The sequence below is a fragment of the Homarus americanus genome, unplaced genomic scaffold (genome assembly GCF_018991925.1).
Source record: "Homarus americanus isolate GMGI-L3 unplaced genomic scaffold, GMGI_Hamer_2.0 scaffold53225, whole genome shotgun sequence".
NCBI classification, from domain to species: domain Eukaryota; kingdom Metazoa; phylum Arthropoda; class Malacostraca; order Decapoda; family Nephropidae; genus Homarus; species Homarus americanus.
The window spans coordinates 1,736,244-1,751,689 of record NW_024750875.1 but is presented as its reverse complement, the minus strand read 5'-3'; the positions used below and the strand labels follow the sequence as shown (position 1 = coordinate 1,751,689).

General features: G+C 44.8%; 1 protein-coding gene across 1 annotated transcript; it reads right to left on the bottom strand.

The window, feature by feature from the left end:
* Window positions 1-13,994: 13,994 nt before the first annotated feature.
* Window positions 13,995-14,915, bottom strand: LOC121854457 (homeobox protein vab-15-like). The gene has a single exon (XM_042349131.1). It carries the CDS (start codon window positions 14,889-14,891, stop codon window positions 14,115-14,117), a length of 777 nt encoding a protein of 258 aa, XP_042205065.1. The 5' UTR covers window positions 14,892-14,915; the 3' UTR covers window positions 13,995-14,114.
* Window positions 14,916-15,446: the final 531 nt, after the last annotated feature.

Sequence of the window (15,446 nt, the reverse complement as noted above, 5' to 3'; positions counted from 1 at the left end):
TCACATGTAGCCCTCCACACATGCAACATATGTGGACGGCTCTGCCGGTCCCATATCGGCCTCTCTAGTCACCTCAGAGCTCACCAACGAAAGTGACATCGTTAATCTCATATCATTGTATCATAGTTGGATGATCGTCATACTCAATTCCGAGTGACAGCAAAGTAGTAATAGTACAGTAGTGTGTTTTAAGTATTATATCACCCAGAAGAAATTGAATCCAAGAAATAAACAGAAACAAGTCAAGGTAAACACAAAACTGATTTGAATTAAGAAGAATCACACATCAAAACAATCATCTATATAAATGCTTGAGTATGTGTATCTAAACTATATACATTTTGTTATAAACAATAATAAAACAAAGTTCTTTCATTATAAATCTTGTTTCTTTTTACACAATGGACGGAGCGACCTTGTTAAACCCGTGGACCGAGTAGTGGACGCCAGGTGGTGGTGACGCCGTCCATCACACAGACAAATGTAGTGTTTGTGGTCTTCAGCCTCAGCACCTTCAGACGTGATGGTCCAGTCCAAGACTCTCACACCTGACTAATGGATCAGGTGAGTTGTGTCTCTCCCTGTCTCTCTTGGCGACCCTACTGTCTCGTGTGGTTAGGTTAGGTTACGTGAAGGTTTAAGGGTGATAGTTTACTAACCACCTGTATACGAGTTCCCCTCTGTGCTGTAAAAATAGTCTAGCGTTAGCCAAATAAAATATTAAAAGTGGCGTCCCTGTAGTGAAGGGGTTAGGTTAGGTTAGGTTGGGTTGGGTTAGGTTAGGTTAGGTTAGGTTAGGTTATTTAAAGTTGTCCTGCTCTCGGTCGTGACGGTAACTGTCTCCCGACCTGTGATGAGTGTTGACCCTTGACCCTCCTTCCCTCCCTCGTACACTCACTACACATGTTTGGGCAGCGGTTGACACAGGGACACGGTGAAAGGTCACTGGTCAGATGGCCCCAGTCCTAATGGACCCCCATTTCACATAGGGGTCCCAAAAACCCGAATGTGACGGCAACGATTGAGGCTAGTCCTATAGCGAGCCCCAATTCTAACGAATAAGTTAAGTAACGATTGGTTTGGCTGTGTCTATTAGAACTGGGGCCCATTAGGACTCGGGTTTAAATGGCCAGGACCTATTAATCCTTGGACCAATTATGACTGGGCCCCGATTCTCAAGGTTTAGGTTTGATTTAAGATGGCCTGAAGTAGACCAATCAGGGGTAATGTGATAATGTTAAGTCACCGCCCAGAGAGAGAGAGAGAGAGAGAGAGAGAGAGAGAGAGAGAGAGAGATTCTTTTCCTCTCTATTCCTCCTTTCCTTCCTTCTTCCCTTCCTCCTTCTTTCCTCCTCCTCTCCCTTTATCGATCCAATAAATCCCCCCTTTGTACCCCTTAATCCTCCCCCTTGTACGTCTTACACTGTTAACCCTCCCTTAAATCCCTGAACCGTCTCATTTCCCCCTTTTAACTCTCCCTTATCTCCCTTTACATCATCTGGGTACAAGGGCGCCAAGAGGGAGTGCCAGGGTGGTGTCTCCGGCCCATACATCAACGAGGTGCCAAATAGTGCCAACACATTTGTCTTTCTCCTGTGGCACTCTGGCTGTTAAGGGTTAAAGGGTTATTTGTGATCCCCGACTCTCCCTTGGGTTTTAGTTTAGTGGTTTAAGAGGCGATGTGGGTTTATTTAAGGTGTGTGTTGGTGGTTTAAGCGGTGATATGAGTTTATTTTAGTGATGTGTTAGTGGTTTTGTTTTGTTTTAGGGATGTGTGTTAGTGGTTTGGTTTAGGGATGCGTTGGAGGTCTATTTTAAGGGTGTGTTAGTGGTTTATTAGGGGGGTATTGGTTTATTTTAGGGATTTGTGTTAGTGGTTTTTAGCGGTGTGTTAGTGGTTTAATTTAGGGAGATATTAGTGGTTTATTTTAGGGGTGTGTTATTGTCTTGTTTTAGGGATGTGCGTTAGTGGTTAATTTTAGGGATGTGTTAGTGGTTTATTTTAGGGATGTGTTAGTGCTTTGGTTTAGGGATGTGTATTAGTGGTTTAGGGGAGATATGGGTACAATTTAAACCCAACCCAATTATTAATGTATCGATTTAAAATAATAATATAATAAGGTTTTAAAAAGTATTTCTTATTTTTTAGCTTTTTTCTCATATTAAATTTAAACATGTGGTTCTGTGGTTCTTCATTTACATTTTTGTTTTTATTATTTAAATAGTAATAATATGAATTTATTTTTCGCGATATATCAAATTATATATTACCTAAAGATTTATTTTTCTTGTCCTTAAGTTATTTTCTTTATTTAATGGTTCATATTAAGTTAATTTAGTCTGGTTAGGGATCAGATTTGGGTTTATCGTTACGTCCCCCGATTGTGTTGTCTGTGTGTGTATTGTACGGTCAGCTAAGTGGGAACTGTGATCAAATATTCTGGTGTGTGTGGAGATATCTGGTAGCCCCTCCATATAGTAAACACGCGGTAGGGGGCTGTATGGGGGCTTCCCTATTCACGCTTGTGCTATATATCCACCGCTATAACCTCTACAGCTGGTATATTTATAGAGTCAAAAGGTCAAAGGTCAAGGTTATAAGGGCACTTTATTTGAATGCAATCAAGATTAAATTAAAATTGTGAGGGAAAATTAGCATGGAGTGTTTTTAATGTTATTGATAAATTTGGATTATTATTTTTGTAATTCAATAAAAGAAATTAGTCAATTGTTTCTGTTATTTCGTATTTAAGGGGTTTATAAAGGATTTAGCCCTTGGTGTGTGTGTGTGTGTGTGAGTGTGTGTGTGTGTGTGTGTGTGTGTGTGTGTGTGTGTGTGTGTGTGTGTGTGTGTGTGTGTGTGTGTGTGTGTGTGTGTGTGTGTGTGTGTGAACTCGATCATTAACACATCATATTTATGCATATTTCCTACACAATATACATATGCGTACACACATCTTCCTTTATATAAATATGTAAGTATGTATGTATGTAAGTATGTATGTATGTATGTATGTATGCAAAAGAAGGTTCTAAATCCCGCATCAAGTATCTCAGTTTATGTTAATTATTCAGTTCCCATTCTTTATAGTAACCCATTTTCTGTCATTAACACCTGACTAATTAAGACGGTAATGTGAGAGCCCGCATACCTTCACCAATCACAACCTCCAGCCACAAGACACCTAACCAATCACGTCCTTCGTTACCAAGCCCGAAAACGAGGCTTAATACAATGAAACAAGAATGGACAAAAACAAGATAAAATACCTAAGACTATTAATTCTATATCAGTCACGTCAACAATGAAGACTTTTTTTCATCGTAATGTCAAATGTAATTAAGAGAAGTTAAAACGTAATGAAGCAATTTGGTGTTTTTCCTCGCCGGATTGTTAAATATAAACACTTTATCTTGGGAAAATTGTTTAACATATTTTGGATTTTTTTCTTTATTTATTTTTTCTCTGCCAATACTGAGGTATGGGACGATAGGCACACGAGCCCCGGCAGCCCTGAGAGACTCCAGCCCTGAGAGACTACAGCCCTGAGAGACTCCAACCCTGTGAGACTCCAGCCCCAAGAGACTCCAGCCCCAAGAGACTTTGCCCCGTCTCCAGCCTTGGGAGACTTCAACCCTGAGAGACTCCAGCCCTGAGAGTTTCCATCCTTGAGAGACACAAGTCCTGAGAGGGTCCAGCCTGAGAGACTCTAGTTCTCAGAGACTCCATCCCTGAGAGACTCCATCCCTGAGAGACTCCAGCCCTGAGAGACTCCAGCCCTGAGAGACTCCAGCCCTGAGAGACTCCAGCCCTGAGAGTCTCCAGCATCACGCGACCTTACCATTATAGGTTAGACCCCCATTATAAATGAAGCACCATTTGGAAAGCCTGGTGGTCGGGTACGGCTGGCCTTGAACCCACCTGGCAGGAGTTTCTGAAGTGTACAAGCTGCCACCAACACAGGAAGATCGGACCACTGACCAACTGCACTGGATAAACATTTCACCGGATTGTTCTTAAGTTATTACTGGATTGTTTATTTGTAGTTTGAATCCCAAGAGAAGTCATAAAACTCCTCCTAGTTATTTTGTTGTTGGTGAATTGTTATGTTCTATCGTGTTGTATTAGCGTGTATTAACTTGTATTTTGTGATATAGTATTGTGTTATAAAGTACTCTTAATAAGTTGTACTGTATTATTGTATTGTATTAAAGTATAGTGTAAACCTCTATGGTGCTGTATATTAGGTAGAATGTATTGTAATGTATTACTTTATTTGATATCAAAGTAAAGTGTATGATGATGGAGTTTACTGTATTCTACTGTATTTTGTCTCAAGAGTCTCACTTCCTGAAATAAGAGAGAGAGACCACCCGCCAGCACCGGGACACATGTTACTGTTGGTGGTAGTGTTCGACGCGTCTCGCTAAACTGTCGGTAATGAGGTCAAGGCAGGTCACAGCTGGGAGTTACGTGGCTCGTTAACTAAACCAACAGGTCGTTTGGCCAGGGTTTCCGGTGATCAGGTGACGCGAGGGGGAGGGAGGAGGGGGTGGGGTTTCCTCCTGAAGGTGTCGTAGGGTTGGGTAGACGAGGCTTCATTTAGCAGCTCGTGAGGGGCGGTGTCTCCTGCTGACGTTAGGATGAGGTGTCAGCCAGGATAAGACGAGAGAAGAGAAGGGGGGGGCGTTTTATTGTTGCTGACGCCTAGAGATGTCAGCTAGGATAGACGAAGGAAAAGATTATGTATCTTACTACTACTGACAATGGGATAAGATGATACAAATTATCTGGGATAGCATTAATGTTGGGATATCCAGGGATCACATTAATTTCTTGACTAACCTAGGAACACAGCTGACATATCCCAGGGGAAATCATTTCATCCCAGCTTCCTCCCTCTTGGTGGTGGTGGAGTGATTGGGCTGGGATATCCTGGGATAATTGAGGTTCCCAGGGATAACATGACACTGACTTGATGCACCTAGAGCCAGGAATTTTGATTGGGACGACTGGGGCAGCGGGGAGGGGGAGGAGAAGGAGGGGAAGAGAAGAAGAAGTATTAGGAGTAAGAAGAGAAGTAGAAGGAGATAGAGAAGAATAAAGGAGGAGTAGAAAGAGGGAGAGAAAATGAAGAAGGAAGAAAAGAAAGAGAAATAAGCGGAGGAAGAAGAGAAAGAGGAGGAAGGCGCGTTAGAAGACTGATGGAAGAAAAAACAATAATCGTTGAATCAGAAATCTCGTTCTCACAACCTTGCCACCACAACTATTGGTACTCTCTCTCTCTCTCTCTCTCTCTCTCTCTCTCTCTCTCTCTCTCTCTCTCTCTCTCTCTCTCTCTCTCTCAGCTGCGATAACGTAAAATGTAAGTTCACTTTTAAGCTGAGTTACCAGCTCAATGGATACTTGACTTAATTGACTGACTGACTGACTCACTCACTTGCATCTGACAACTTGTGACTCCTCCCGTTTGTAGATCACATCAGTTACGCCAAGTTAAACCTTTTGAGTACTATGGTATAAACCCTTGAATATAATAACTGAACCCCATAATTACATTGGCTGCTTATGAGTACGATGCTCTTTAACGAAAGTAGTACTAGATGGTTACAGGTCAAAATAATGTGTTTAAATCTTATTCTGCCACAACGTAACATGACGTAACCCATACATTAGGGAGGACGAGGCCCATTACAAATTGGGGCCTATTACGACTGGGCCTATTATGACTGGGCCTATTACGACTGGGCCTATTACGACTGGGCCTATTACGACTGGGCCCATTACGACTGGGTCATAGTCTTAATTTTTAGCGTAGGTTTGGAACTATTAGAACTGGGGACTATTAGACCAGGTACCGAGAGGTAACGCCTAATTGTATTAAAAACCAAAGAACAGTGGACTAAGGCTGCCCTCGGTGGGTCCCACGAGACTGGTAAGTCCAAGAGAAAGACTTAAACTGCGTCATCCCAAAAAAGCTGGAGGAATTTCAAGCGTTCCCTCTCAGCTTGTTTTAGTCTGGGCTAGATTAAAGCTTAATAAAAACGCTCGCGTGTGAAAGGTTACCTGAGGCTGAGTGATCAAACTCGGTGAGTGTGAGGCTGGGGCAAGAAGGGTTTACTAACACCACTACCTCGCCCCCGGGAGGCTGGAGGGCTCTGTAGTTTTCCCTCAGAGTTTGTTAGAAAATTTTCCGGCAGTTTGAGCCCAATTAAGGGTGAAAAAAAACGAGTACTAATTAGTGATAAAGAGAGCTGGTACAAGTGTCAGCTGGTGTTGTACAAGGCTGGGTCAACAGGCGTTATGAGATGGCATGAGACGGGTGAGGTTTTTGCCAGCCACCATCACGGAGGCGTCCCGGACTATGTGTGACTTGTTTCTCATCCAGTATTTGTCCACGGCGGTAAAAACCTGGGACTGTGAAGATACTCCCCCACCAGGAGCAATTAGTGTACATGCCATTTAACGTGCGGGTTCACCAGGTGAGAGACGGAACTTTGTAACCGTTCTCGTAAATACACGTGAGTCATAGATACGAACTAACGCCAACACAGGTAATAATAGCACCCGGGGTTTTCTTCAGTCTGCACTAACAGGCTTATGGAAGTTACGCCAAACGAACGTTCACCATTTAATTGCCAGCAGTGTATGAACTTTACTTTGGTGGACTTTAACTAGTAACTTAAATAAAGTAAATCGACCGTCAGACATAATCAAAACAATTAGGCTTATTAATCAAGACGTTTCTGTGGCTGTGGTCGTGTTGGTCAAGTGGTTAAGATACCAGCTTGGGGTCTACAAGGCCGTGGGATCGAGCCTCGACCAGCTTGTTATCATTATGCCCCAGTGAGTTTACCACACACACACTTCACTCCTCCTGAGGTGAACAAGTTGGCTTAACGGGACGTCCGCGAAAATTACTTGCAGGACGACTGAGGGATTCCTTTGTAATTCTAAGTCTTGGATGCCGGCCACTGTATAAGCTGTTGGTGAGCCAAGGTAAATAACACCAGCGCCGTGATTACATGTTGTACAGGTGTATGGCGCCAGGTGCGTCTCTACCAGGTAACCCAAACTCACATTGATGCTGGAGATTAATAAGGACCCAGGAACAAGATTTAGAAACACAGGAGTAGTAGTGAAGGACTCAGCTGCCCCCTCACCTCTGGGTAAGGGACTAAAGGGGGGAGAGAGGATAAAAAAAACTAAACAGTACTTTTTCTTAGCGGTGATCTCAAGCACATTCACAACCTCCTGAAAGACTCACACCCGTATTTAGCGACGGGAATTTCGTGGTTCCTCCCATTAAGAAATCCTGGATCCCTCTCTCCGTCCTGACGTATCCTGAAGCTCTGACATAACAACAATAAACGCAGTCAACAAAATATCTCTTCTGTATCCCAGTTTTCTCGGTCACACTGGATATTTTCTCACTTGTGTCTAACTATAACGTGAGATGTGAAAGTAAGTCCCATAAGCACTGTTGACCTGCTCACTGTCTACTAACTTTCGGTACACAAGAACGACACCAACACTCGACCTAACCATCCATATACATTAGGGTTCTCTATGAGTGCTTAGGGATTAAACTAACGACCCTTATCCCTTAATAGTACCTAGCAAAGCCTAACCTAAGCTAATCAAACTTACCCAAATCTAACCTATTTGGATTAAGGTCCATTCTTAAGCAGACGACACTAACCTAACCTAACCTAACCTGGCGATGCTGTAAGGTAATATTTGGGTTGATTAGGATAAGTTTGTTCTATTAAACTCGTGTAAAAGGAGCAAAGGTTTACCATTCCTGTTCGTGGCAAATTTTTAACACTGATCGTCCTGCCTCTTGTGATCGTATCTAGCGTCTGTGGTCACCTACGGACGGGATTCAATAATTTCACCAAAACTTTGTATTTATTGAATAAGTTAGGTTAGGTTAGGTTAGGTTAGGTTAGGTTAGGTTAGGTTAGGATAGGTTAGATTCGGGTATGTTAGGTTAGGTTAGGATAGGTTAGGTTAAAGAAACAAAAATATAAATATATTATTTACTATATCTATACCTTATGCATGTATGTCAATAGTGGTACGTAAGAATGGAAATATCAATAACAATTTAGAGAGGTAACTCGGGCTGGCGGACCAAGGAGCCACAGTTACGGCGGCGGCCTTGGTGGGGGGAGAAAGTGTAGGAAAAGTGACTCTTTCAACCTTTTAATTCGTGTGGACGTGATGGTAAAGTGAGAGTGTGTGTGTGTGTGTGTGTGTGTGTGTGTAACAAAGACATCATGGAACAAAGAGAGGCTGGGTGGTACAAGGGGCTCGCACCTGAACAAAGCGTGGAACTAATACGATATTGTTGATACCTGGTGGGATGGTGGCGTCACACACCCCAGTCCTCCCTCACCTTGCTGCCGCCATCATGAAACTTATGTACAGTGATCTCCTTCACCTTTTCGTCCCCAGGTACCACGTGGAACTTAACCTAAACCTAACCTAACCTAAACCTAACCTAAACCAAACCTAACCTAAACCTAACCTAAACCTAACCTAAACCTAAATCTAACCTAAACATAACCTAACCTAAACCTAACCTAAACCTAACCTAACCTAAACCTAACCTAACCAACTCCGAAGTGGGGGGGAGGGGGAGGAGTACTCAGTGGCTGTTTCGTTTGTATATTTGGGTTGTTCTTGTACCTGTGGCCGGACGGTATCTTAGACGATGACAAGAATAGAGTTATGGTGGAGTGGGGGAGGAGGGGGTGGAGTGGGGGGAGGAGGGGTGGAGTGGGGGAGTGAGGGGGTGGAGTGGGAGAGGTGAGGGGGTGGAGTGAGAGGTTGGAGGGTGGAGTGAGAGGTTGGAGGGTGGAGTGAGAGATTGGAGGGTGGAGTGAGAGATTGGAGGGTGGAGTGAGAGGTTGGAGGATGGAGTGAGAGGCTGGGGATTTAAGTTATCATAATTCAAGAGATTAAATGATCAAACTCAAAAGGCTTACTCATCGTACTCAAGGGTTAAATAATTATACTAAAAGGGTTAATACACCGTACTAGAGTTAAATCATCATACCCAGGGCTAAATCATCATACTCAATGGTTAAATCATCATACTTAGGGCTAAATCCTCATACTCAAGGGGTTAAATCAACATAATCAAGGGCTAAATCATCGTACTCAAGGGTTAATGCATTATACTCAAGGGTTGTCATCATACTCAGTGGCTAAATCATCGTACTCAAGGGGCTAAATCATCATACTCAATGCGATAACAAAAGGCTATTAACCTCTCATTATTATCATACAAATCAACAAAAAAAAATATATATTATAGGAATCACTTAACAGCATCATGTACCTAAAACAGAATATAAAGGAACAATTAATTTTAAGGAGACGAAAGAGATGAGATTCACTTCAGCCTCTTATCTGGAGAATTACCGACCAGTTATAGTGAAGGAGTGTGGGAGGGGAGTGTGGGATGGGAGGGGAGTGTGGGATGGGAGGGGAGTGTGGGAAGGGTGGATGGAATGTGGGAATGGAGTGTGGGAGTGTTGAAGGGAAGGATGGAGTGTGGGAGGGGAGTGTGAGGGGGGAGTGTGATAGGGGAGTGTGGGAGGGTGGATGAGTGTAGGAGTGTGGGAGAGGAGTGTGGGAGGGTGTGAGAGGGGTGTGGAGAGGGTGGGGGAGGAGATGGGAGTGGGGAGGGGAGGAGGGAGTGTAGGTCCTCAATCCCTCACACATGTTCCTTCCTTACTTCCTTCCTTCCTTCCTTCCTTCCTTCCTTCCTCCTCTCCACCCTCACTCTCATCACCTCTCCCTCCCTCCCTCCTCTCACCATTTCTTCTCCTTTCATTCATTCTCTTCATCTCATCCATTTTATATTATCACATTTTGTTATTGTAGTAAATGATAGAGAGAGATAAGAGGATAAATTATTTTTTAACTTGATAAAATATAAAATAGTTTCACGCATATTGAGTCGTATTTAAGAGAGAGTCAATGAAAAAAAATGCTCTGATAAAAAAGTCGTGAGAAATAATACCAGCATTAACGTGGCAAGTGTCAGGTTAGAGAGATAAACATTTTTCTCACTGCAACCGCCATATTGAGTTACCACCACTAACACCTCTCTCATATAACCCTTTCATTCTCATTAACACCTGTAAACACCTGTATTATGTAACCGAAAGTGAAAGTTGGTCCAATAAGCCTCACAAGAAGACAATATGGACGACACTGCACTTGACATAACACTCGCTGGTAATTTACAACTGGGTGGACGAGGAGACCCTAGCCATTGAACCAGCGACCCTTATGAGAAGAGTCGAGCACTGTATCCACTCGTCCACCGCACCCCTCCATTACCACTAACCACCTCGCTATCACCAGTAACATGCTTGTAATAGAACTTTTTCACTACCTTGCGCTACCATTGACATCTGTTTTCTAGAACCGCTCTGATACCACGAACACCTGTAATGCTAGAACCCCTCCTCCCCTAACACCTGTTCACCTTACCCACTAACTCTCCACGTATGAACAGAACTTCACCGAATAATAAAGAACCATCAATACTAACTCATAAACGAACCTCTCCTCCACACACCTGTCCACCAAATAATAAAGAACCATCAATACTGACTCATAAACGAACCTCTCCTCCACACACCTGTCCACCAAATAATAAAGAACCATCAATACTGACTCATAAACGAACCTCTCCTCCACACACCTGTCCACCAAATAATAAAGAACCATCAATACTGACTCATAAACGAACCTCTCCTCCACACACCTGTCCACCAAATAATAAAGAACCATCAATACTAACTCATAAACGAACCTCTCCTCCACACACCTGTCCCTAATAAACACATCACTACGTATCGGCCCACACCTGCGACATTTTTTACAGAAGAGACAATGGATGAGAAAAAAAAGGTCCATTATTTCCACGTAGATTGCACCGGTGACAGCTGCATCAAGGGGGACTGGTGGGGACAATAGACAGAGGTGTATACTGCTGTCTCCAGTCACACGTTATCAAGGTAGACATCTTTCCTTTGCTTACACCGCTTTGACGCTCTTAACGAAACGGAAAAGAAATGATAAAAGAAGTTAGATGAAAAGTGTAAGTAAATGAAAATATTACTACTATAATAATAATAATGACGATGACGATGATGATGATGATGATGATGATATGGATGAGTGATTGGGTGTTGAGATGGATGATTGACTGGGTGTTGAGATGGATGAGTGACTGGGTGTTGAGATGGATGAGTGACTGGGTGTTGAGATGGATGAGTGACTGGGTGTTGAGATGGATGAGTGACTGGGTGTTGAGATGGATGAGTGATTGGGTGTTGAGATGGATGAGTGACGAGGTGTTGAGATGGATGAGTGACTGGATGAGTGGTAATCATATATCTTTGTGCCCTACTAGATGTAAACAAACTTTTCTTATATATAAATTAATATATTTGGACTTTCCTGTATAGTATGTTGATTTAAACCCTTGAGTACGAGGACTTAAACCCTTGAGTACGATGACTTAAACCCTTGAGTACGATGACTTAAACCCTTGAGTACGATGACTTAAACCCTTGAGTACGATGACTTAAACCCTTGAGTACGATGACTTAAACCCTTGAGTACGATGACTTAAACCCTTGAGTACGATGACTTAACCCTTGAGTACCCCAGTACGATGACAAACCTCCTTAAACCCTTGAGTACGAGGACTTAAACCAGCCTTAAACCCTTGAGTTCGCCTTAAACCTTACGATGTATTAACTCAACTCTTCACCTCACTTCACAGCCTTCACTTCCACCCCCCTCCACCTCCAACCTTCCTCCACCCCCACTCCACCCTCTCACCATCCACCACCCCCACTCCACCTCCAACCTCACCCACCTCCAACCTCTCACTCCACCCTCCAACCTCTCACTCCACCCCCTCACTCCCCCACTCCACCCCCTCACTCCCCCACTCCACCATAACTCTATTCTTGTCATCGTCTAAGATACCGTCCGGCCACAGGTACAAGAACAACCCAAATATACAAACGAAACAGCCACTGAGTACTCCTCCCCCTCCCCCCACTCCGGAGTTGGTTAGGTTAGGTTAGGTTTAGGTTAGGTTTAGGTTAGGTTTAGGTTAGGTTTAGGTTAGGACTGGGATCTAATAGAACTATGATCTATTGCGGTTGTGGTCTAGTAGTTCTGGGACTACTATTAGGACTGGGGCCTATTAGGACTGGGGCCCATTTCAACTGGGGCCTATTAGGACTGGGGCCCATTTCGACTGGGGCCTATTAGGACTGGTAGTAATTTGAGCTGTATAGTCAGTTATATCGAGGCCATATCAACCATACTGTAGTGTAGTGGCGGAGGTGAGGTGCGTCCCCCTGTCTCCTGTTAGCAGGTGTGATTAATGAATGAAACTGTGATGATGGTGAACCAGAGTGGTGGACCAGGGTGGTGGACCAGGGTGTTGGACCAGGGTGGTGGACCAGGGTGGTGGACCAGGGTGGTGGACCAGTGAGGTGGACCAGGGTGGTAGGCCAGGGTGATGGGCATGGGTGGTGGACCTGGGTGGTGGACCAGTGAGGTGGACCAGGGTGGTAGGCCAGGGTGATGGGCATGGGTGGTGGGGTGGACCAGTGGGGTGGTGGACCAGAGTGATGGACCGGGCAGGATGGTGACAGGTGAAGCTGCTAATGATGACGGTGAGGAGGTCACCCCCCTGGGATGTCCCAATGTCCCAGGGGCTAGTACGGTTGCAGGGGGGGAGGGAGGAGGAGAAGATGGGGAGGAAGGGGGGGACACAGAGGGATGAGGAGGATGTAAATGAATGGGAAGGAAAGGGCACAGAGGAAGGGAGGAAGGGGAGGGTACCTGGCGAGGTAAGGAAAGGGGTTGAGGGATGGGATGAGATTAAGGAAGGGGACGACGTGGGGAGGGAGGTGGTGGGGTGGGTCGTCATCACTACCACCAGCCATCATACTCTCTTGTTAGTAATGGTCGTGATGGTGAGGTGGTGGTGGTGGGGATTGTGGTGATAGTGATGATGATGATGATGATGATGATGATGATATCTATCTATCTATCTATCTATCTATCTATTCATCAATCAATCTATCACACTAGAGGAGATATGTTGGCAGATCAACTAAATAAAAACCACTCACTAGTACTGGGGTCCGTTAAGATAGGGGCCCATTAACACTTGGGCCCATTAAGATTGCAGATATATTATAACTGGGGCCCATTAGAAGTTGGGCCCATTAGAAGTTGGGCCCATTAGGACTTGGGCCCATTAGGACTTGGGCCACAATGCTTAGGTTTACATTAAGTTAGGTAGAGGCCTATTAAGACTTACTACCCAATTAACAGGTCTCGGGCATACAGACTGTGGCTTCGTTATCACCAAACATGACAAGTTCTGGACAGTACGTTAGGTTAGGTTAGGTTACGTTAGGTTAGGTGTCTCTTGTTGAGTTAGTTGTGTGATTAGGTTAGGTTAGGTTAGGCTAGGTTAGGCTAGGTTAGGTTAGGTTAGGTTAGGTTAGGTGTCTCTTGTTGAGTTAGTTGTGTGATTAGGAACCTTGAGAGACATTCTTGTTACATGAGCGAGGTTCATTTATACATCGTCTGTTTCATTCAATACAGTGATGCTCATTTGTTTTTATATCTGATTAATTGATGTGTGTACAGTAAGGTTCTCAAAGCCTAACGTACATGGGGGATAGATGGGGCAGAAATGATATCTATAAGAGAGAGAGAGAGAGAGAGAGAGAGAGAGAGAGAGAGAGAGAGAGAGAGAGAGATATGTAGTCTTCAGTGTTGCACCAAAATGTTTACTTTTCCTTTTATTACATCTTCCAGTCATTAATGCCATAGATGTAGTGTAACATTAAGAGACAGGTAAAGGGGATGTAAACACATATTACTGACAAAATATTTTATTAACTTAACATATATAACATGAAGGGGAGAACAAGCAACGAGAGAATCATTAACACACACGATCACAAAAACAATATACTGTACAGTGGGGTTCAGGTGACTAGATAAGGAAGTTGCAGGTGTCTGTGAGGTCTTCTACAGGCGCTGGTTATCCCAGAAGAGGTACCAGAGGCTGCCGCAGGTGCAAGGAGGGCAGCTGGCCTGCAAAGGACAGGAACCCGCCGTAGCTGGGGTACAGAGGCCTCGTAAGACGTTCCATCTCAGATTCCTTCAGTCTCTTGTCTTTAGCTCGACGGTTCTGGAACCAGATCTTGACCTGCGTCTCCGTCAGGTTGAGGGAGGCGGAGAACTCGGCCCGCTCGGCGATACTCAGGTAATGTTTCTCCCGGAACTTCTTCTCCAGCGTCAGTAGCTGCTCTGAAGTGAAGGGAGTCCGGGGCTTCCTGTTGGGCTTGTGGCGTCTGAGGGTGATGGAGCGGGGGAGTACAGGCGTCCCCTCTGCCGTGGTGAGAGGGAGTCGCGGGAGGTACGGATGGGATCGAAGACTAGACCACTGCCCCGGGAATATCCTAGCAGCCTGACGGGACACAAGTGGGGTCTCAGAGCACAAGGTGGACTGCTGGGAGTTCTGGCTACTAGTGGAACACTCACTTGATGCGCTGGCTGTGGATGTGGGTCGTTCCGGGGAGGACTCGGGTGTGAGAGCTAGGAGCGACGACAAGGGCGACGTGGCGGTGCGAGACACTGTGGTAGCCTCCGTTAACAGCTGGAGAGGCACTGGTCTGATCTTGGGCTGCTCCTGAAGATGATCATCCTCTACCGTGGGTGAAGTGGACGCTCGGTGGCCAGACGACTCGTGCTTCAAAATACTATCGATACTAAAGCTGAGTTTAGGCCTGTCCTGTGCAGCGTCTTGAGCCTCCATGACGTGTGATGCTGGCTGTCTCCACCCGTCCCACAAGACGACTAAGGATCTGCGTGACCTTTGACGTAGGGGAAAACATATGACCATAATGGGCGGAGTTTCCTCGCATCACCAGCCAATCATCGCAGAGTGTAGGCGGAGGGGGCGGGGCGTGACAGACCACCGTGTGTTGGTGTTTGGCGGGGGGGGAATGAGGGAGGGGTTAGAGACAATGGGAACGGCTCAGACTCTAATGGGGACCACGTGACCAGGGGCACCGTGATCAATAAGGGTAACCAAACCTGTGTGTGATGATCTATGACTGTGAACAAGAGGCGCAGCGATGTTTAGCTTCGGTTTCCTGACCCACGTGAGGGACGTAAGGAGTCTGACGTGAGGAGAGTGACATCTGAGTGGAGGTTAATAAAATATTTTGTTTAAGTCACACGTATTAATCACTCCCACGGGGTCCTCTAGCCTTACATAGCACACGTGGTATACAGTATAGTGCCTGCATACACAAGTAGGATTACAGTAGAACATTACAGAACATTGTCCAAGGATTTACATGTACTG